General features: G+C 49.8%; 1 protein-coding gene across 1 annotated transcript in view; it reads right to left on the bottom strand.

Moving 5' to 3' along the window:
* EBF4 (EBF family member 4) overlaps nt 1–24,741 on the bottom strand; it is a 266,432-nt gene that overhangs the window by 55,829 nt on the left and 185,862 nt on the right. Inside the window, exons 8-10 of the mRNA XM_069745037.1 lie at nt 15,372–15,489; nt 15,021–15,154; nt 13,102–13,228 (exon numbers count right to left, since the gene is read on the bottom strand). Of these exons, the coding sequence (XP_069601138.1) occupies nt 13,102–13,228; nt 15,021–15,154; nt 15,372–15,489 (379 nt within the window). The remainder of the gene's footprint in view (nt 1–13,101; nt 13,229–15,020; nt 15,155–15,371; nt 15,490–24,741) is intronic.

Below are 24,741 nucleotides of genomic sequence, written 5' to 3'. Positions count from 1 at the left end.
ACCACAGACTGGCCCTTATAGGACGGCAGCCTGGACCACAAACTGGCCCTTGTAGGACAGCAGCCTGGACCACAAACCGGCCCCTGTAGGATGGCAGCCTGGACTACACACCAGCCCCTGTAGGATGGCAGCCTGCACCACAAACCGGCCCTTATAGGACGGCAGCCTGGACCACAGACCAGCTCCTGTAGGATGGCAGCCTGGACCAAAGACTGGCCCCTGTAGGATGAGGAAGTAGATACTGTTAGAAGCCACAGGCCACCATGTGTCTGAATGACTGGTCATAGTCATCCGGTCCCCGAACGGCTTCTCTCCGCCCCGCTCCTCATGACTGACAGGTCTCTCTGGTTTAGAATTTAAAACTCTGTGCTCTGTGAAAAAGGCTGCTGCAGTATGACCATGCCCACAGGTGCCCTGCATGACTCTGCCCACAGGTGCCCTGAATGACTCTGCCTACAAGTACTCTGCAGGACCTTGCCCAGGGGAGCCCTGCACGACTCCCATGACAGGTGATCTGCACGACCCGGCCTGCAGAATCCCTTTAACCCTTTGCCTGCTGGAGAGCAGTGTTGTGTGCAGGGTAACTGTTGGACCATGACTTGGTGGGTGGTGGCAGTGAGTTGTGTCTGGGCCATGTTGCCCACATCAGGGTGTGATTTGTTCCCAATTTGCAATCTGAGTGGAAAGTGAGAGTTAGATTACTGTCATGATCCCAATGGCAGGGGATCACAAAAGGACAAGCACACAAAAAACAGAACAAGCTCTAGGGTGATGGAAACTGAGCTGACCGCGATCCTGAACCTAATTCACAACACTAGCAGTAGCCGGGGAACGTGCCTACGATGATTCTAGACGTCTCGCGCCAGCCGAAGGACTAGCTTCCCCTATTAGAAGAAACAAAGACCTCTCTTGCCTCCAGAGAAACACCCCACAGAAATAGCAGCCCCCCACATGTAATGACGGTGAAATGAGAGGAAAGCACATACGTAGTAATGAAAACAGATTCAGCAAAATGAGGCCCGCTAAAACTAGATAGCAGAGGATACAAAAGTGAACTGCGCGGTCAGCGAAAAATCCTACAAAAAAAACCATCCTGAAATTACCTGAACTCATGTGCCAACTCATGGAACATGAGGAGTAATATCAGCTCACTAGAGCAACCAGCAACAAGGAATCACATAACTGCAAGCTGGACTAAAACAAAAATAAAGCAAAACGTGGAACAGGAAAATCAAAAACTTAGCTTGTCCTGATGATTACAGAAGCGGAAAGCAGAGGTAACAAGACACACTGATTACATTGATCGCCGGCGAGGAAATGACAAGAAAGCCAGGTTAAATAGGAAACTCCCATATCCTGATAGAACAGGTGGACACCAGAGACCGCAGAGAACACAAGTCACCCAGTACCATCTGCAACCACCAGAGGGAGCCCAAAAACAGAATCCACAACAGTACCCCCCCCTTGAGGAGGGGTCACCGAACCCTCACGAGAACCACCAGGGCGACCAGGATGAGCCCTATGAAATGCACAGACCAAATCAGCAGCATGAACATCAGAGGCAACCACCCAAGAATTATCCTCCTGACCATAACCCTTCCACTTGACCAAATACTGAAGTTTCCGTCTGGAAACACGAGAATCCAGGATCTTCTCCACAACATACTCCAATTCTCCCTCCACCAGCACCGGAGCAGGAGGCTCAAGCGAAGGAACAACAGGTACCTCATACTTCCGCAACAACGACCGATGGAACACATTATGAATAGCAAACGATGCCGGGAGATCCAAACGAAACGACACAGGGTTAAGAATTTCAAAGATCCTATAGGGACCGATAAACCGAGGCTTGAACTTAGGAGAAGAGACCTTCGTAGGAACAAAACGAGAAGACAACCACACCAAGTCCCCAACACGAAGTCGAGGACCCACGCGGCGACGGCGATTAGCAAACTGCTGAGCCCTCTCCTGGGACAACTTCAAATTGTCCACCACATGACTCCAAATCTGATGCAACCTATCCACCACCATGTCCACTCCAGGACAATCAGAAGGCTCCACCTGACCAGAGGAAAAACGAGGATGAAACCCCGAATTACAAAAGAAAGGAGAAACCAAGGTAGCAGAACTAGCCCGATTATTAAGGGCAAATTCGGCAAGCGGCAAAAAGGTAACCCAGTCATCTTGATCAGCAGAAACAAAACACCTTAAATAAGTTTCCAAGGTCTGATTAGTTCGTTCCGTCTGGCCATTCGTCTGAGGATGGAATGCAGACGAAAAGGACAAATCAATGCCCATCTTAGCACAGAACGTCCGCCAAAATCTAGACACAAACTGGGATCCCCTGTCAGAAACGATGTTCTCCGGAATCCCATGCAAACGAACCACGTTCTGAAAAAACAGAGGGACCAACTCAGAGGAGGAAGGTAACTTAGGCAAGGGTACAAGATGAACCATCTTAGAAAAGCGGTCACACACAACCCATATGACGGACATTTTTTGAGAGACAGGGAGATTCGAAATAAAGTCCATGGAAATGTGCGTCCAAGGCCTCTTCGGGATAGGCAAAGGTGACAACAATCCACTGGCCCGAGAACAGCAAGGCTTAGCCCGAGCGCAAACTTCACAAGACTGCACAAAAGAACGCACATCCCTCGACAAGGAAGGCCACCAAAAAGACCTGGCCACCAAGTCTCTAGTACCAAATATTCCAGGATGACCTGCCAACGCAGAAGAATGGACCTCGGAGATGACTCTACTGGTCCAATTATCCGGAACAAACAGTCTTTCAGGCGGACAACGATCAGGTTTATCCGCCTGAAACTCCTGCAAAGCACGTCGCAAGTCTGGGAAGACAGCCGACAAAATCACCCCATCCCTAAGGATACCAGTGGGCTCAGAATTTCCAGGGGAATCAGGCACAAAACTCCTAGAAAGAGCATCCACCTTCACATTCTTTGAACCTGGCAGGTATGAAACCACAAAATCGAAACGGGAGAAAAACAGTGACCAACGAGCCTGTCTAGGATTCAGACGCTTGGCAGACTCAAGGTAAATCAGATTTTTGTGATCAGTCAAGACCACCACACGATGTCTAGCACCCTCTAGCCAATGACGCCACTCCTCAAATGCCCACTTCATGGCCAAAAGTTCCCGATTACCAACATCATAATTCCGCTCAGTGGGCGAAAACTTTCTAGAAAAGAACGCACATGGCTTCATCACCGAGCAATCGGAGCTTCTCTGTGACAAAACCGCCCCCGCTCCAATCTCAGAAGCATCAACCTCAACCTGAAAAGGAAGCGAAACATCTGGCTGACGCAACACAGGAGCAGAAGAAAACCGGCGCTTAAGTTCCTGAAAGGCCTCCACAGCCGCAGGAGACCAATCAGTAACATCAGCACCCTTCTTAGTCAAATCCGTCAAAGGCTTAACAACACTAGAAAAATTAGTTATGAAACGACGATAAAAATTAGCAAAGCCCAAGAACTTCTGTAGACTCTTAAGAGATATAGGCTGCGTCCAGTCACAAATAGCTTGAACCTTGACGGGATCCATCTCAATAGTAGAAGGGGAAAAAATATACCCCAAAAAAGAAATCTTCTGGACTCCAAAGAGACACTTTGAACCTTTTACAAACAAAGAATTGGCCCGCAGGACCTGAAACACCTTCCTGACCTGCTGAACATGGGACTCCCAGTCATCAGAAAAAACCAAAACATCATCCAAATACACAATCATAAATTTATCCAGATATTCACGGAAAATATCGTGCATAAAGGACTGGAAGACAGAAGGAGCATTAGAAAGTCCAAAAGGCATCACCAAATACTCAAAATGGCCCTCAGGCGTATTAAATGCGGTTTTCCACTCATCACCCTGCTTTATCCGCACAAGATTATACGCACCCCGAAGATCAATCTTAGTGAACCATTTAGCCCCCTTAATGCGAGCGAACAAATCAGTCAACAATGGCAAAGGATACTGATATTTGACCGTAATCTTATTCAAAAGACGGTAATCTATACAAGGCCTCAAGGAACCATCTTTTTTGGCCACGAAAAAAAAAACCTGCTCCCAAAGGAGATGAAGATGGACGGATATGTCCCTTTTCCAAGGACTCCTTAACATAATCCCGCATAGCAGTATGCTCTGGCACTGACAGATTGAACAAACGACCTTTAGGAAATTTACTGCCAGGAATCAAATCTATAGCACAATCGCAATCCCTGTGAGGAGGAAGCGAATTGAGCTTAGGCTCCTCAAAAACATCCCGATAATCAGACAAAAATACAGGAACCTCAGAAGGAGTAGATGAAGCGATAGAAATCGGAGGTGCATCATCATGAACCCCCTGACATCCCCAGCTTAACACAGACATTGTTTTCCAGTCCAGGACTGGGTTATGAGTTTGTAACCATGGCAGACCAAGCACTAAGACATCATGTAAATTATACAGTACCAGGAAGCGAATCACCTCCTGATGAACGGGAGTCATACGCATGGTCACGTGTGTCCAGTACTGAGGTTTATTCATAGCCAAAGGTGTAGAGTCAATTCCTTTCAAAGGAATAGGGACTTCCAGAGGCTCCAGACTAAACCCACAGCGGTTGGCAAATGACCAATCCATAAGACTCAGGGCAGCGCCTGAATCCACATAGGCATCGACGGAAATGGCTGATAATGAACAAATCAGAGTCACAGACAGAATGAACTTAGACTGTAAAGTACTAATGGCAACAGACTTATCAACCTTTTTTGTGCGTTTAGAGCATGCTGATATAACATGAGCTGAATCACCACAATAAAAACACAACCCATTTTTCCGCCTATAGTTTTGCCGTTCACTTCTGGACTGAATTCTATCACATTGCATTGTCTCAGGTGCCTGTTCAGAAGACACCGCCAAATGGTGCACAGGTTTGCGCTCCCGTAAACGCCGATCAATCTGAATAGCCATAGTCATAGACTCATTCAGACCTGCAGGCGCCGGGAACCCCACCATAACATCTTTAATGGCCTCAGAAAGGCCATCTCTGAATCTTGCAGCCAGAGCGCACTCATTTCCGAAATTTCTGACAATATATTTCTGCTTCATCTTGCCCCTGAGAGAGAGCCAATAAAGCTTTTTCAGCCTGAATCTCTAGGTTAGGTTCCTCATAGAGCAAACCCAATGCCAGAAAAAACGCATCCACATTGAGCAACGCAGGATCCCCTGGTGCCAATGCAAATGCCCAATTCTGAGGGTCACCCCGCAGGAAAGATATTACAAGTTTAACTTGCTGAGCAGGGTCTCCAGAGGAGCGAAATTTCGAAGAAAGAAACAACTTGCAATTGTTCCTAAAATTCAGAAAACTAGATCTATCTCCAGAAAAAAACTCTGGGATAGGAATTCTAGGTTCAGACATAGGAGCATGTACAACAAAATCTTGTATATTTTGAACCTTAGCAGCAAGATTATTCAGGTTGGAAGCCAAACTCTGGACGTCCATGATAAACAGCTGAGGTCAGAGCCATTCAAGGATTAAGAGGAGGTAAGACGCAGCCAGGCTGCAATTAAGGCTAGGCAGCAAACTCTGAGGGAAGGAAAAAAAAAAAAAAAAAAAAAAAAACTTCCTCAGACTACTTTTCCTCCTACTTCAGCCAATACGATTACCACTTTTGGGCCGGCGATACTGTCATGATCCCAATGGCAGGGGATCACAAAAGGACAAGCACACAAAAAACAGAACAAGCTCTAGGGTGATGGAAACTGAGCTGACCGCGATCCTGAACCTAATTCACAACACTAGCAGTAGCCGGGGAACGTGCCTACGATGATTCTAGACGTCTCGCGCCAGCCGAAGGACTAGCTTCCCCTATTAGAAGAAACAAAGACCTCTCTTGCCTCCAGAGAAACACCCCACAGAAATAGCAGCCCCCCACATGTAATGACGGTGAAATGAGAGGAAAGCACATACGTAGTAATGAAAACAGATTCAGCAAAATGAGGCCCGCTAAAACTAGATAGCAGAGGATACAAAAGTGAACTGCGCGGTCAGCGAAAAACCCTACAAAAAAAACCATCCTGAAATTACCTGAACTCATGTGCCAACTCATGGAACATGAGGAGTAATATCAGCTCACTAGAGCAACCAGCAACAAGGAATCACATAACTGCAAGCTGGACTAAAACAAAAATAAAGCAAAACGTGGAACAGGAAAATCAAAAACTTAGCTTGTCCTGATGATTACAGAAGCGGAAAGCAGAGGTAACAAGACACACTGATTACATTGATCGCCGGCGAGGAAATGACAAGAAAGCCAGGTTAAATAGGAAACTCCCATATCCTGATAGAACAGGTGGACACCAGAGACCGCAGAGAACACAAGTCACCCAGTACCATCTGCAACCACCAGTGGGAGCCCAAAAACAGAATCCACAACAGATTACTGCCCCACTGAGCCAGGAAGTTGTACACACTGTACGAGTTACCGTATTTTTCCGACCATAAGACGCACTTTTTTCCCTCCAAATTTTGGAGGAAAGTGTGGGTGCGTCTTATGGTCGGAATGTAGCATGTGGGGAGGGGGCAGCGGCAAGAGGGATCCACTGTGATCTCACTTGCAGGAGGCAGATGATTAAAGTGCAGTGAATATTCATTAGCCGTTTCCCCGCCCACCTCTCAGCTGAGCAGTGAGGAGCAGCCATTGAATACTCCTTCACTGAAACACACATGGCTTCCCCAGCTCTGGATTCCTGCAGGGAGATCTGTGTGTCAGGTGGTGAAGGGGCAGCAGCAGGGGCCAGAGGAGACAAGATCGCTGCATACCTGCCCGGGCTGTGCTGGATGCTGACTGCATAAGGACCTGTGTGATGTCATGAAGAGGGCGGTCTGGAACATCACATGGCAGCACAGAGCCCTCCCTCTTCTGATGTCATAACAGGTCCTTCAGACATGGCACTAGAATCTACTGGCTTCCTCTTATGGCCTGTGCTATGGAGAGGCAGGGAGGGCTCTGTGTGTGCAGTCATGGGATGCTCCAGCTTTTACCTCACCACAGTGGCTGGCTGGCACAGTTAAAAGGTTAGTCTTTACAACACACAATAAAGCACTCTGCCACTCCTGTGGTAACTCCCAGCATGCCATAGGACATGCTGGCAGTTATAGTTCTCCCATGGGATTTTAAAGCAGCACTCCAGTGTTATTTTGCAGTGCTGGAGTGGTGCTTTACATATAAGCCCTGTGCCCCCATTCTTATACTCACCCTCCAGCGTCTTCATATAGTACTGTACAAGTACCACACTGGTCCCCCAGCACCATCTTCTACCAGCAGCTTCCAACATAATAACATACTATTATATAAAATAACACCACATAATAGTATGTTATTCAATTTTACCACATTTTTTTGCTTCAAATATTTTTTTCCCTATTTTCCACCTTTAAACCCTGGGTGCGTCTTATAGTCTGGTGCGTCTTATAGTCCGAAAAATACTTGCTTTCACCTGGATGGACTTCAATGGGCATCTGCTGAGAACCTCCATACACAATGGTATCCTCCTGTCTCTTCACTCTGCTCTTCCCTGACCCCAAAACCATAATCTTTACCCTCCAAAACTGTAATAAAAACTTGGGCATTTGTGATGTTAACAAGAACCCACATTCCAGAGGATCCAGTTGCACCGCGCCAGGAACCAACACGATACCCAGGTACTGAGATAACGAGAACGCCCCTATCCTGAAATAGATGTTGTCCCACAAAGCAAGGTGGCAGCCCAATGAGTGGTAGAGACTTGTGTTGGGCTCGACACATAAGACGGAGAGCGTCCTGAGGTTGGTGGCATCACAGTCCTAACAGTCACATCACAAGATACGACTGCACGGATTCCAAACCTTCCGGATGGGTCCAACACCGCATACGGGTACCATCAATTTTTACGACATGTTTGGTTCGAGCACTTTTTCTTGAACCCTTGGATCTATGGTGTGACTACACAGATGGGGGGAGCCACCATTGTGGAAATTCTCCCCGGATTACGCTCTTCCTCTCGTGTCAGGAATTAATGATCTTGTTCATTCTTCATGTTCTATCGACCGTTCTGTAAAACATTCTGCAGCAAGAAAAATATCTCCCAATAATTGGAACCACATGTTGTAACAAAAGAAAGAAGGTCTCAACGAGAAATGGAGAAACTCAGGACTTGCAGACCAATCCGCCCGGAAAGAAAAAATGATACCGGCCAGAGAAGATTGACTTCATGTAAGCATCTGCTGCGGGGCGGCACTGGGTGGGATCCAATAACCAAGCATTGCTGGGAGAAAAGGCCATGTCGGAAGTTCTCCAGGCAGGACAATTAATTTCCTGTTAGCAGCTGCTTTTCACACATTTCATCACACGCCTACAAGACGGTTCTGGATATTTCACGTTCCTGGGGTTTGGCCATAAGTCTCAGATCCATCATTATCCACCAAGGCTCTCAGGAGATCCATACGAGCAGCAAACATGGAGGACAGGAACATTGCAGCACTTCATATCCACAGGGGACAGTATTACAGTATATTAGATATATTGTTATCCATAGGGGCAGTAATAATAATAATAATCTTTAGTTATATAGCGCCAACATATTCCGCAGCGCTTGACGCTATGTGCACACGTTCAGGTAAAAACGCTATAAAAACTCATTAATAAAGCATACATTATGCATCCTATCATTTAGAATGCATTCTGCATGTTTTGTGCACATGATGCGTTTTTTTCCGTGAAAAAAACGCATTGGGGTAAAAAAAAGCAGCATGTTCATTAATTTTGCGGATTTTCTGCATTTTTCCCGCTATTCTATGCATTTGGGGGGAAAAAACGCACAAAAAACGCAAAAAAACGCGTGAAAATGTGGTAAAATTGCGGCAAAATCGTGGTAAAAACGCATGCGGATTTCTGGCAGAAATGTCCGGTCTTTGTCAGGAAAATTTCTGCAAGAAATCCTGACGTGTGCACATACCCTTACAGTTTAACAGCTTCAAACACAACAGTCATAAGTAACAACGTTAATAATACAATAATTAAAGCACAATAAGCCGCCCCTGCTCGTGAGAGCTTACAGGGACTGCGTTCCTTCGAAACGCGTTGGTTGTCTGCTTGGTCCCAGTGTTGCTCCACACTTTTTGTGACGTCACACAGTGAGCGCTCCCGTCGGCCATTTTTTTTTCTGTTTTGCTTCACTGTCTCCAGGGACACCACTGGCCGGGGCGTTCCTGGTTTCCACGCTGACTCACCGCCTTCCTGTTTGGCTGCTGCCACCTGGCGCTGGCTTCCTCGCCCGGTACCTGTTCCTCAGGAGCAGCGTCTCATGTGCTGGACTCACGTTCCAGGCGCTCGGATCCTTGGTACCTCTGGCACTACGTCTATCATCAGACCTCGGTGAGTCAGACTCGTATTGGTTCGTGCCAACACCTCTGGTACCACGTTGTGCTCAGCATAGTATTTATCACAGTGCACTTATCCTTCCACTTTTTTCCCATCACATGTAGCAGGGACTCAGCGGGGAGTTTATTAACAGGGGCAACTTTTGTATACTCCACCTATTGGTATATAGATTCCTCAGCACAGACATTTCTCTTTAGCGCGGTATCATCCTGTTTTACTAATATTGTTTACTTTCATTGACAGCCCTGGCATCTGGCTGTTTTGATACCAGCAGCAAAGGGTATCTTTTCTATTGGTAGGTAGCGCTGGTGTTTTCCTTTGTTGTATACGCAGTATTATAGCAGTTATATTCTTGTACATAGGTGTAACGGGGTCTACCAAGCAGGGGGACCTCTTTCAGTACCCCCCGTGTTTCAGGAGGTCCACTCTGCTTTGGCTGGAGTCTGAATGAAGGACGCTGGCTGGAATTGCTTGGTTACTTGGGCGCATATAAAAGATCACTGCTTCTCCACGTATTCCCAGTCTGACAACACTTTACTCACAGGACACAGAATATATCACACAGATACAGAGGGCAGGCCAATAGAAAAGCGGCAGGCCAGACATACATTACCATAGCCGCAGGTGGCCGGAGCCTGCCAATATTTACTGTGGGAATTATAAGGGTGGGGGCAGAGAAAAGGGGAATATTGTGTCCCCTCTGCCCAGGGGCGCAGCCAGTGGGCTGATGCATTAGGGACATGCATCTCACATAGAACCTATTATACATACATATAACTGCACAACATATTCTGGGTGCTGAGTGGTTCCGTAACACGTAACAATAGGAAGCAGTATTATAGTAGTTATATTCTTGCACTTAGGGGAAGTATTATAGTAGTTACATTCTTGTACATAGGGGCAGTATTATAGTAGTTATATTCTTGTACATAGGGGCAGTATTATAGTAGTTATATTCTTGCACTTAGGGGAAGTATTATAGTAGTTACATTCTTGTACATAGGGGCAGTATTATAGTAGTTATATTCTTGTACATAGGAGCAGTATTATAGTAGTTATATTCTTGCACTTAGGGGAAGTATTATAGTAGTTACATTCTTGTACATAGGGGCAGTATTATAGTAGTTATATTCTTGTACATAGGAGGAAGTACACCCTTATGCTCCACACTCCTGACCCTTATTCTCCACACTCCTGCCCCTTATTCTCCAGACTCCTGACCCTTATGCTCCACACTCCTGACCCTTATGCTCCACACTCCTGACCCTTATGCTCCACACTCCTGACCCTTATTCTCCACACTCCTGCCCCTTATTCTCCAGACTCCTGACCCTTATGCTCCACACTCCTGACCCTTATTCTCCACACTCCTGACCCTTATTCTCCACGCTCCCGCCCCTTATTCTCCACACTCCTGACCCTTATTCTCCACACTCCTGACCCTTATTCTCCACACTCCTGACCCTTATTCTCCACACTCCTGCCCCTTATTCTCCACACTCCTGACCCTTATTCTCCACGCTCCTGACCCTTATTCTCCACACTCCTGCCCCTTATTCTCCACGCTCCCGCCCCTTATTCTCCAGACTCCTGACCCTTATTCTCCAGACTCCTGACCCTTATTCTCCAGACTCCTGACCCTTATTCTCCACGCTCCTGACCCTTATTCTCCAGACTACTGACCCTTATTCTCCAGACTCCTGACCCTTATTCTCCAGACTCCTGACCCTTATTCTCCAGACTCCTGACCCTTATTCTCCAGACTCCTGACCCTTATTCTCCAGACTCCTGACCCTTATTCTCCACACTCCTGCCCCTTATTCTCCACACTCCTGCCCCTTATTCTCCACACTCCTGACCCTTATTCTCCACACTCCTGACCCTTATTCTCCACACTCCGGCCCCTTATTCTCCACACTCCTGCCCCTTATTCTCCACACTCCTGCCCCTTATTCTCCACACTCCGGACCCTTATTCTCCACACTCCTGACCCTTATTCTCCACACTCCTGACCCTTATTCTCCACACTCCGGCCCCTTATTCTCCACACTCCTGACCCTTATTCTCCACACTCCGGCCCCTTATTCTCCACACTCCTGACCCTTATTCTCCACACTCCTGCCCCTTATTCTCCACACTCCTGCCCCTTATTCTCCAGACTCCTGACCCTTATTCTCCACGCTCCTGCCCCTTATTCTCCATGCTCCTGCCCTTATTCTCCACGCTCCTGACCATTATTCTCCAGACTCCTGACCCTTATTCTTCAGACTCCTGACCCTTATACTCCACACTCATGACCCTTATTCTCCACACTCCTGCCCCTTATTCTCCACACTCCTGACCCTTATACTCCACACTCCTGCCCCTTATTCTCCACACTCCTGCCCCTTATTCTCCACACTCCTGCCCCTTATTCTCCACACTCCTGCCCCTTATTCTCCACACTCCTGCCCCTTATTCTCCACACTCCTGCCCCTTATACTCCACACTCCTGACCCTTATTCTCCACACTCCTGCCCCTTATTCTCCACACTCCTGCCCCTTATTCTCCACACTCCTGACCCTTATTCTCCACACTCCTGCCCCTTATTCTCCAGACTCCTGCCCCTTATTCTCCACACTCCTGCCCCTTATTCTCCAGACTCCTGCCCCTTATTCTCCACACCCCTGACCCTTATTCTCCACACTTCTGCCCCTTATTCTCCAGACTCCTGCCTCTTATTCTCCAGACTCCTGCCCCTTATTCTCCACACTCCTGCCCCTTATTCTCCAGACTCCTGCCCCTTATTCTCCACACCCCTGACCCTTATTCTCCAGACTCCTGACCATTATTCTCCACACTCCTGACCATTATTCTCCAGACTCCTGCTCCTTATTCTCCACACTCCTGCCCCTTATTCTCCAGACTCCTGCCCCCTATTCTCCACACTCCTGCCCCTTATTCTCCAGACTCCTGACCCTTATTCTCCAGACTCCTGGCCATTATTCTCCAGACTCCTGACCCTCATTCTCCACACTTCTGCCCCTCATTCGCCACACTCCTGACCCTTATTCTCCACACTCCTGACCCTTATTCTCCACACTCCTGACCCTTATTCTCCACACTTCTGCCCCTCATTCTCCACACTTCTGCCCCTCATTCTCCACACTCCTGACCCTTATTCTCCACACTCCTGACCCTTATTCTCCACACTCCTGACCCTTATTCTCCACACTCCTGACCCTTATTCTCCACACTCCTGACCCTTATTCTCCACACTTCTGCCCCTTATTCTCCACACTCCTGACCCTTATTCTCCACACTCCTGACCCTTATTCTCCACACTCCTGACCCTTATTCTCCACACTCCTGACCCTTATTCTCCACACTCCTGACCCTTAGTCTCCACACTCCTGACCCTTAGTCTCCACACTCCTGCCCCTTATACTCCACACTCCTGACCCTTATTCTCCACACTCCTGCCCCTTATACTCCACACTCCTGACCCTTATTCTCCAGACTTCTGCCCTTGCCCCGGCAGCTGGATATCGGCTCCTGAGCAGATTCTGACTGATGGCCGCCTGTTGTTGTCTCACTAGAGCTCAGAGTTATGACTATTGTGTTGTCTCACAATGTGAGAACCTTGTTTCCATCTTCAGACTTCTGACAGCTCTATATATCGGATATATAGAATATTAACCATTTCTCACCTGTGTAGACAAATCGTCCTGGGGCGCCTTTACAGAAGTGCTTGGATTTGTAGGACAGGGTGACCTCCACCACCCCGGGAATGTGTCTGGGGGGCGTCTGTACTCTGATAGCATGCGGGGTGATTAGCTGTGGAGAGGACGGAAGAACATTAAGTAGGAGGAGAGCAGAGACCCCAAATAATTGAGTTATTAATGTGACATTATATGACGTGGAAGATTACATGAGGAGCCATTCACAAGGAAATATCCCCAAGCCAAGTTGGTAGATGGGCTACAAGCAAAGACCCATGCCCTGACCCCCCCGAATATGTGTGATGAGAGACCCCCACCATGACCCGAGTACTAGTGTGATGAGAGACCCCCCGAGTATGTGTGATGAGGACCCGCACCCTGACTCCCGAGTGTGTGATGAGAGAGACCCATCCTGACCCTTGAGTATGTCTGATTAGAAATCTCCCACCCTGACCCCTGAGTATGTGTGATGAGACCCCCACCCTGACCCGAGTACTAGTGTGATGAGAGACCCCCGAGTATGTGTGATGAGGACCTCCACCCTGACTCCTGAGTGTGTGATGAGAGATCCTCATCCTGACCCCTGAGTATGTGTGATGAGAAACCCCCCACCCTGACCCCTGAGTATGTGTGATGAGAAACCCCCCACCCTGACCCCTGAGTATGTGTGATGAGAAACCCCCCACCCTGATCCCTGAGTATGTGTGATGAGAGACCCCCGCTGTGACCCCAATATGTGTGATAAGATCCCCACACTGAACCCGAGTATGTGTGACGAGAGACCCCCCACCCTGGCCCCCCCCAAGTACATGTAACGAGAGACCCTCACCCTGTCCCCTGAGTATGTGTGATGAGAGACCCCCAAACCTGACCCCCCGAGTACGTGTAACGAGAGACCCCCATCCTGTCCCCCGAGTATGTGTGATGAGAGACCCCAAAACCTGACCCCCGACTATGTGTGATGAGACCCCCACCCTTGCCCCCGAGTACATGTGATGAGAGACCCCCACCCTGAGACTCCTGAGTATGTGTGATGAGAGACCCCCATCCTGACCCAGGAGTATGTGCGATGAGGACGCCCTCCCTGGCCCCAGAGTATGTGTGATGAGAGACTCCTGCCCTGACTCTCGAGTATGTGTGATGAGAGACCCCTGTTCTGACTATGTATGATGAGAGACCCCTATCCTGGCCCCAGAGTATGTGTGATGAGAGACTCCCTCCCTGACTCCTGAGTATGTGTGATGAGAGACTCCCATCCTGACCCAGGAGTATGTGCGATGAGGACTCCTGCCCTGACTCTCGAGTATGTGTGATGAGAGACCCCTGCCCTGACCCAGGAGTATGTGTGATGAGAGACCCCTGCCCTGACCCAGGAGTATGTGTGATGAGGACACCAGCCCTGGCCCCAGAGTATGTGTGATGAGGACGCCCGCCCTGGCCCCAGAGTATGTGTGATGAGAGACCCCTGCCCTGGCCCCAGAGTATGTGCGATGAGGACTCCTGTCCTGACTCTCGAGTATGTGTGATGAGAGACCCCTGCCCTGACCCAGGAGTATGTGTGATGAGAGACCCCTGCCCTGACCCAGGAGTATGTGTGATGAGGACACCCGCCCTGGCCCCAGAGTATGTGTGATGAGGACGCCCGCCCTGGCCCCAGAGTATGTGTGATGAGAGACCCCTGCCCTGGCCCCAGAGTATGTGCGATGAGGACTCCTGCCCTGACTCTCGAGTATGTGTGATGAGAGACCCCTGCCCTGACCCAGGAGTATGTGTGATGAGGACGCCCGCCCTGGCCCCAGAGTATGTGTGATGAGAGACCCCTGCCCTGACTCTCGAGTATGTGTGATGAGAGACCCCAGTGTATGTGTGATGAGAGACCTCTGTTACACACTGGCGTCATTTCTTACCTCACTCCACACCAGCATGGTACCAAACACCACCTGCAGACCATCAAAGAAGTGATCTCCGATGAGGATGACGGTGGCCCCGCCGGTGGTCCAGCCCTCGCTAGGACTGACGGCCTTGATGCAGGGAGTGGCTGCTGCAGACAGATGTGGAAATATGAGACGTAAGAGGCTACACCCATCGTCCAGTAATTCCCACCATTGTGATCTTGATTATGAGACAACCCAACAATGTTCAGTGTGCCGCCATAACCTGGGACAACAGGCAGCTGGTCAGACAGAGGGCTTCCAGGAGGCCACCCCTTTAATTACGACCCCAGTAACAGTAATGATCCACAGAATACACGGACGCACCTTCTGACGGGTCAAGTCTCCTGGCGCGGCGTCCATGCTTTGAGTTATTATGTACAAACATGTTGTCTGACACAGCGAGGACATGTCCGTCCACGTTCACCGTAGTGGAGACCACGACCTGCGATACAAAGCCAGGAGAGCGTACAGAGTCGCCACAAGGAAGGAAATATATACTGTATACTGCTATATACTCAACCCCCCCCCCCCCCAGTGTATAACATCTGGTCCCACAGCCCCCCCCCCCCCCCCCCGGTGTAAAATATCTGGTCCCAACCCCCCCCCCCCGTGTATAACATCTGGTCCCAAAGCCCCCCAGTGTGAAAAATCTGGACCCAAAGCCCCCCATGTATAACATCTGGTCCCAAAGGCCCCAGCGTAAAACATCTGTCAAAAAAAGCCTCCCAGTGTAAAGCATCAGGTCCCAAAGCCCCCTGTGAGGCAGTGACCGGTGTTACATGCGAGGGTCGCTATGCGTCCCCCAGGATCTGCACAGAAGCGTATTGTGGCCGCGGGAGTGAATTGCAGTCACAGGTATAGCTGTGGTTGCAATGCAGAATAAAAGTGAGTGTGGTCTTGTCCAAGCTATTTGCCCAAGGCAGATTAAAGAAAAACTGGCATGGGCTTTTATTTTTCGAGCGAACTACAGGATGGTAGGTGGGGCAGTTCACTCCCTCCAGCCAGGTCTTAGAAGTGGCCCATGGCCACAGATTCCATTTAAAAACCCTGCAGTAAAGGGTTTGGGTGTGTCAGTGTTCGTTTGCAAGCGGCAGAGCAGGTGGCTCTGCAACATCCGGCTTATGCGTGCAGTCAACACAGCCAAGAGAAGCGAGCGCCTGGCACCCCTCAGCATGACAGTGGTGCAGTCACCCACGGCAACCGGTCTCAGATATGGACTGTTTTGACGATCCGGAAGACACAGTGTGCTTTTAGTTTTGTGTGAGTTTTTGGACATTAAACATGTGTGCTTTGAACTTTCCTGGGTCACTGCCTGATTACTGCACGGTGTGGACAACGCTGCACTACACCCCCGCGCGTAAAACATCTGGTCCCAGACCCCCCCAGTGTGTAGGGTCTGGTTCTAGAACCCCCCAGTGCATACCTTCTGGTCCCAAAGCCCCCCCGATGTATAACATTTTGTCCCAGAGCCCCCCCACATAATATAAACTCTGGTCCCAGAGCCCCCAGTGTATAACATCTGGTCCCAGAGACTCCCGCAATGCGTAAGATCTGGTCCCAGAGCCCCCCAGTGTAAAATATCAGGTCCAAGAGCCCCCCAGTGTAAAATATCAGGTCCCAGAGCCCCCCAGTGTATAACATCTGGTCCCAGAGTCCCCCAGTGTAAAATATCAGGTCCAAGAGCCCCCAGTGTATAACATCTAGACCCATTTAGCATCTAGTCCCAGAGCCCCCCAATGTACAACATCTGGTCCCAGAGTCCCCCAGTGTATGTCTGGTCCCAGAGCCCCACAGTGTATAATGTCTGGTCCCAGAGCCCCCCAATGTATAACATCTGGTCCCAGAGCCCCCCAGTGTATAATGTCTGGTCCCAGAGCCCCACAGTGTATAATGTCTGGTCCCAGAGCCCCCCAATGTATAACATCTGGTCCCAGAGCCCCCCAGTGTAAAATATCAGGTCCAAGAGCCCCCCAGTGTAAAATATCAGGTCCCAGAGCCCCCCAGTGTATAACATCTGGTCCCAGAGCCCCCCAGTGTAAAATATCAGGTCCAAGAGCCCTCCAGTGTAAAACATCTGGTCCCAGAGCCCCCCAGTGTAAAACATCTGGTCTCAGAGCCCCCCAGTGTAAAACATCTGGTCCCAGAGCCCCCAGTGTATAACATCTAGACCCAGTTAGCATCTGGTCCTAGAGCCCCCCAATGTATAACATCTGGTCCCAGAGCCCCCCAATGTATAATATCTGGTCCCAGAGTCCCCCAGTGTAAAACATCTGGTCCCAGAGCCCCCCAATGTATAACATCTGGTCCCAGAGCCCCCCAGTGTAAAACGTCTGGTCCCAGAGCCCCCCAATGTATAACATCTGGTCCCAGAGCCCCCCAGTGTAAAACATCTGGTCCCAGAGCCCCCCAATGTATAACATCTGGTCCAAGAGCCCCCCAGTGTAAAACATCTGGTCCCAGAGCCCCCCAATGTATAACATCTGGTCCAAGAGCCCCCCAGTGTAAAACATCTGGTCCCAGAGCCCCCCAATGTATAACATCGGTCCCAAAGTCCCCCAGTGTATGTCTGGTCCCAGAGCCCCACAGTGTATAATGTCTGGTCCCAGAGCCCCCCAATGTATAACATCTGGTCCCAGAGCCCCCCAGTGTAAAATATCAGGTCCCAGAGCCCCCCAGTGTATGTCTGGTCCCAGAGCCCCCCAGTGTATGACTGGTCCCAGAGCCCCCCCAGTGTATAACGTCTGGTCCCAGAGCCCCCCAGTGTATAATGTCTGGTCCCAGTTCCCCCCCAGTGTATAACGTCTGGTCCCAGAGCCCCACAGTGTATAATGTCTGGTCCCAGAGCCCCCCAATGTATAACATCTGGTCCCAGAGCCCCCCAGTGTAAAATATCAGGTCCCAGAGCCCCCCAGTGTATGTCTGGTCCCAGAGCCCCCCAGTGTATGTCTGGTCCCAGAGCCCCCCAGTGTATAATGTCTGGTCCCAGTTCCCCCCCAGTGTATAACGTCTGGTCCCAGAGCCCCCCAGTGTATAACGTCTGGTCCCAGAGCCCCCCAGTGTATAACGTCTAGTCCCAGTTCCCCCTCAGTGTATAACGTCTGGTCCCAGTTCCCCCACAGTGTTTAACTTCTGGTCCCAGAGCCCCCCAGTGTATAACGTCTGGTCCCAGAGCCCCCCAGTGTATAACGTCTGGTCCCAGAGCCCCCCAGTGTATAACTTCTGGTCCCAGAGCCCCCCAGTGTATAACGTCTGGTCCCAGAGCCCCCCAGTGTATAACGTCTGGTCCCAGTTCCCCCTCAGTGTATAACGTCTGGTCCCAGCTCCCCCCAGTGTATAACGTCTGGTCCCAGTTCCCCCTCAGTGTATAACGTCTGGTCCCAGTTCCCTCTCAGTGTATAACGTCTGGTCCCAGTTCCCCCTCAGTGTATAACGTCTGGTCCCAGTTCCCCCTCAGTGTATAACGTCTGGTCCCAGAGCCCCCCAGTGTATAACGTCTGGTCCCAGTTCCCCCTCAGTGTATAACATCTGGTCCCAGTTCCCCCCCAGTGTATAACGTCTGGTCCCAGTTCCCCCCCAGTGTATAACGTCTGGTCCCAGTTCCCCCCCAGTGTATAACGTCTGGTCCCAGTTCCCCCTCGGTGTATAACGTCTGGTCCCAGAGCCCCCCAGTGTATAACGTCTGGTCCCAGAGCCCCCCAGTGTATAACATCTGGTCCCAGTTCCCCCTTAGTGTATAATGTCTGGTCCCAGAGCCCCCCAGTGTATAACGTCTGGTCCCAGTTTCCCCTCAGTGTATAACGTCTGGTCCCAGTTCCCCCCCAGTGTATAACGTCTGGTCCCAGTTCCCCCTCGGTGTATAACGTCTGGTCCCAGAGCCCCCCAGTGTATAACGTCTGGTCCCAGAGCCCCCCAGTGTATAACATCTGGGCCCAGTTCCCCCTCAGTGTATAATGTCTGGTCCCAGAGCCCCCCAGTGTATAACGTCTGGTCCCAGAGCCCCCCAGTGTATAATGTCTGGTCCCAGTTCCCCCTCAGTGTATAACGTCTGGTCCCAGTTCCCCCTCAGTGTATAACGTCTGGTCCCAGCTCCCCCTCAGTGTATAACGTCTGGTCCCAGTTCCCCCTAGTGTATAACGTCTGGTCCCAGTTCCCCCTCAGTGTATAACGTCTGGTCCCAGAGCCCCCCAGTGTATAACGTCTGGTCCCAGAGCCCCCCAGTGTATAACGTCTGGTCCCAGTTCCCCCTCAGTGTATAACGTCTGGTCCCAGTTCCCCCTCAGTGTATAACGTCTGGTCCCAGAGCCCCCCAGTGTATAACGTCTGGTCCCAGAGCCCCCCAGTGTATAACGTCTGGTCCCAGAGCCCCCCAGTGTATAACGTCTGGTCCCAGTTCCCCCTCAGTGTATAACGTCTGGTCCCAGTTCCCCCTCAGTGTATAACGTCTGGTCCCAGAGCCCCCAGTGTATAACGAGCCCTTCTTCCCCGGTGTATGATCTCCGGCTTGCTGCCCCTTGGTGTATAACCCCAGGGGTCCCAGCCATCCTGTCTGCCATCACTACCATGTGACAGATCGGCCGGGGGGGGGGGGGGGGGGAAAACCTCCCTGATATCAGTGCGGTCCTCTAATAGGACCATCGGAGTAACCAGTCAGTCCATGAGATTCCTCCCTCATGGAACTTCCCCCATCACTTGTGAGTGATATTATGGAGAAGTGAAAGGAACAGCAGCGACTCAGCCATGAAGGCGACATCACCAAGCACAAGGCCGAGCGTCGGATGGAGTGGTGTAAGTCCGCCACCGCTGGACTCTGGAGGAGACGTGTTCTGTGCAGTGACGGATGACACTTCCCTATCTAATTCTGATGGAGGAGTCTGGGATTGGTGATTCCAGGAGGACGTTACCCTCTGACTGCATTGTGCCCCCTGTACAGATGGTGGAGGAGGATAATGCTATGTGCTGTTATCGGGGGGCGGCCGCGGACCTTACAGTTACATCTGCAAAGGTGCGACTCCATGTTAATGTCTATTAGTGGCACATACATTTCTCAGATGCAGAGCTGGGTGTATATCCGGGCACAGTGCAGGTATCGCATGTATGCAGGTAAAGAGATGGGTTTATATCCGGGCACAGTGCTGGTCTCACATGTATGCAGGTACAGTGCCGGTATCGCATGTATCCAGGTATGTGAAGATACAGAACTGTATCTTAATTAACCAGACATCTATTTTTAGCAAGCCAGGAAGAATAGACTGTTGTCTATATGTTGGCTTTTGAATTTATGTGTTCCTGGTTGCTCAAGAAAACAGACTTTTGCTTGTGTAAGCCTGGAATATTGACTTGTAAGTTGACATTAGATATAGCTCTTATCCTTAATGACTAGTGATGTTTGCTAATGTGCTAATTACACATTGTCCATGCCAGGCAGTTTGTTGGCATTCAAAACAGAGGAGCAACATCTATGGAAATAGATTACATTAACAATGCGAGTTGATCTTATCAGCATTACCTGTAAATACTGAATGAAGGACACTTGTTAATGAAAAAAGAGGTTATATGCCTCAATATAGAGAGGAGGAGATTCAACCAAGACATCCAGACATCCAAAGGACCAGAGAAAGATAAAGCCAGAGATTCAGCCAAGACATCCAAACATTCAAACCATCCAGAGACTCTACAGGACTGCAGCCAAAACATCATGGCTCCATCACGAGGGATACAGATTTGACATTCTACAAGATGCCAGCTTAGGGGACCTCGGCCCCGGCTGGAGGAATACAGATCTGCCCCATTGACCATTGATGACCCATGGATAGGATTGTGAAAACTAGGTTGGGACCTGCCGGTCACCAGGAACCTATGGATACATTTGGAGAAAGCCAGGATTGAGACCCGCCGGTCGCTTGGCTCCATGGAGATACTCGGAGAAGCCAGTTTGTGACCCTCCGGTCAACTTGCCTTGTACCACAATGGACTGTCATCTTCCTACACTTGTCGTTAACCTCCTCTCTCTGTGCGTGCCACAGGTGACGTAGTTGGCCCTGAAAGTTCTGAAGTAACAGCTGCTCTAATTGCGGCAAGTCAGCGGAACGGTGAGACTCTGTAATTTTACACCACCCTGGGTATTTTGCTGGGACAGTTCTATGTGTTATCTGCCTGTTTTGAGGTTCAATAAAGTATTGTCACACTGTTACCCTCACCCTGTGTTGTCTGAGTAGCAAAATGCCCATGTTAAAGGGAGAGGGGCATGTGGTGGGATGACTCCAGGTCCATGCAGTTTCAGCTAGTGGATCGGGGCACCCATCGACCCCTTGTGTCTCCACAGGGTACAGTGCTGGTGTCACGTGTATCCGGGTAAAGAGCTGTGGGTATATGTGGGCACAGCACTGGTATCGCATGTATCCAGGTATAGGGTCGGCAACTCATGTGTCTAGGTACAGGGTCAGTATCTCATGTGTGCGGTGCCAGTATCTCATGTGTCCGGATATAGTGCCGGCATTGCATTGAACTGTAGAACATCTAGTCCTGGCAAACCTAAACTATCGGTTACATGCGGCCTAAATGGGAGTAAGGACCTCACAGCACAAGTCCACACACCTTGCCAGGACCCACACATTCACTGCACTTGGCGTAGTCGGCAGGAAAGAGTCTTGCAGCTGAAAGGGAACCTGTCATCCCCCCCAAGGCATTTGTAACTAAAAGAGCCACCTTGTGCAGCACTAATGCTGCATTCTGGCAAGGTGGCTCTTTTAGTTCGGGTCCCTGGCACTGCTGAAATAATAGGTTTTGAAGTTTGTCCCTCATAAAGTGAAATGGTCCCGGGGGCAGGTCTTTCCCCCGGAATCCAGATGCCCCCCAGACGTCAATCATGTCCTCTGCGCGCCGGGCGCCACCTCCTCTTTCTTCTTCAGCCTCACTGGCACTGTTATTTTTTTTTCGGGCATGTGCAGTTGCGCTGCCCTTTGAACTTACAGGGCAGACGCCGGGACAATGAAGAAGAAAGAGGCGGCGGTGCCCAGCGCAGAGGCCATGATTGACGGCTGGGAGGCGTCTGGATTCGGGGGGGGAAAGACCTGCCCCGGGACGATTTCACAGTATGAGGGACAAATTTCAAAACCTATTATTTCAGCAGTGCCAGGGACCCGAACTAAAAGAGCCACCTTGCCAGAATGCAGCATTAGTGCTGCACAAGATGGCTTTTTTAGTTACAAATGCCTGGAGGGGGGGGGGGGGTGTGACAGGTTCCCTTGAAGGAACAATGCAGTGCAGGGAAGACTCGAGTTACAGGAAAGATGGCGAGGGTAGGGAATGGAGTGAAATGGCAAGATTGACCCTCCCACCGTGGGCATAAAAGGAGAAAAAGAGCACAAAGCGGTGTCCAGCCCTTCAAGAGGTACGCCTACAGAGGGCAGTGTCAGAGCTGTAGAGTGAGATAAATAGATATATATGAAAATCCACCCTGTAAGGTGTGGCTCAAGGAAATGAGCAAAGTGAATCAAGAGTCAGAAAGGACATCACCCAGCAAAAGTTGGCGCCCTCAAGTGATCTCCCCTCATCGCCCTCACATGATATCACCCTAAAGTGATCCCCCCATCGCCTTCAAATGATCACCCCATCACCCTCATATGATCCCTCTCATCGCCCTTATGTGAAATCGCCCTCACGTGATCCCCCCTCATTGACATCACATGATCCATCGCCCTCACAAGATATTGCCTTCACGTCATAACCTTCTCACGTGTTATCACTATCATGTGACCCCCCATTACCCTCATTTGAAAACCCTATTCATGGTCTACATGTGATCTTTCATCACCACCGTTACATGATCCCCCCTCAGATGATATCCCTCTCATCACCTTCACCTAATCTCCCCTCATTGCCCTCACGTGATCTCGGTCATCACCCTCACGTGATCCCCTCATTGATATCATGTGATCCCTCCCCCTCACATGACCTCCCATCATCACCCTCATGTGATCCCCTCCTCATCGACATCACGTGATTTCTCCCTCATTGCCCTCACGTGATCCCCACCTTCAGCGCCCTCAAGTGATCCCCCCATTATTAGTGTCTCAGTGTCACACACAGTATGGGAAGACAAAGTGCCACATGAAGGGAACTCCCAAAGCCCCTCTCTCGCTAACAGTACTAAATTATGGATGGTAACCGTATGCATCAAAGAACGGTGACCTGCCGGTAGACTCATGATTATTAATAGCAAATTCTGCCAGCGGTAAGTAGGATGCCCAATCCTACTGATTCTCGGAGACAAAACACCTGAGGTAAGTCTTCAAATTCTGATCAATACGCTCGGTCTGTCCATTCGACATGGGATGGGAGGTAGAGGAAAAGGACAGCTGCACACCCAGTCAATAACAGAACTCCCTCCAGAACTTGGAAACAAACTGGGCCCCCTGATCTGACATCACATCGGTGGGAGCCCCGTGAAGCTTCACAATCTCATTTGTAAACACTGGAGCAAGAGTTTTGCATTCGGAAGTGTCAGTAAAGCGACTAAATGAACAATCTTACTGAACCTATCTACAACCACCAAAATCACAGTCTTGCCTGCCGATACTGGGAGGTCAGTGACTCAGTAATAAAAACCATGGACCTACTAGCAATTGGCAGTGGAAGAAAAGGACCAGATGCACGGGTATGCGATACTTTAGAACGCACACAAACACTGCAAGCATATACCTGTTCAACCACATCCCAATGCAACCCCGGTCGCTAAAACCATCGAGAAATGAGGTCCACAGTTGCCTTACCACCTGGATGGCCAGCAAGCACAGAGTTGTGATGTTCCCTAATTAGATTAGATGGTACAAATAACCTTCCTGAAGGGCAGGAGGCTGGGGCATCACCCTCCAGCTCAGGGTACAATACCGAAATGAATACAACCTTCTGCAAAATCGGGGCAGGGTACTCATGGTCACCACCACCAGGGAAGATCCGGGACAAAGCATCAGCCTTGACAGTTTTGACCCCTGGATAGAAAGTGACCACAAAATTCAACCTAGTAAAAAACAGGGACCATCTAGCTTGCCTAAGGTTGAGACGTTTAGCCGATTGAAAATATGAGAGGCTCTTATGGTCAGTAAGAACAGTAATTGGTTGGAGGGGGCTGTCCATCCCATGTCACCATTCTTCAAATGCCAATATAATCGCCAAAAGTTCCACATTACCCACATCATAATTTCTCTAATGCGAAGACAATTTCTTAGAAAAGAAAGTGCATGGATGCCATTTACCCGAGGGCAGACCCGGAGATAACACAGCCCCAACTCCCACCTCCGACGCATCAACCTCCACAACAGAGGGTTGGGAAACGTTGGGTTGACTGAGTATTGGGGTCGTGGCAAAACCGCTCTTTAGGGAGGAAAAAGCCTGCTGGGCAGCATCCGACCATGTCGAAAAATCAGACCCCTTCCTTGTCATGTCAGTAAGGGGTTTCACAATTCACAATTACTGATGAATTCCGGATGAATTCCGGTAAAAATGAGTAAAGCCCAGAAACTGTTGTAGAGACTTCAGGTTCTCGGGACGTCGCAACCAAGGACAGGACGGACCTTATCTGGATCCATCCGCAAACCTGAAGGTACGGCACCCCAAAAACTGCACCTCGACGGCAAAAACACATTTTTCTAGTTTGGCGAATAGTTTGTCATCCCTTATTCCCTTATGACCAGAG

The sequence above is a fragment of the Ranitomeya imitator genome, chromosome 1 (genome assembly GCF_032444005.1).
Source record: "Ranitomeya imitator isolate aRanImi1 chromosome 1, aRanImi1.pri, whole genome shotgun sequence".
NCBI classification, from domain to species: Eukaryota; Metazoa; Chordata; class Amphibia; order Anura; family Dendrobatidae; genus Ranitomeya; species Ranitomeya imitator.
The sequence above is the reverse complement of the archived record's forward strand: the minus strand, read 5'-3'. Positions and strand labels throughout refer to the sequence as shown.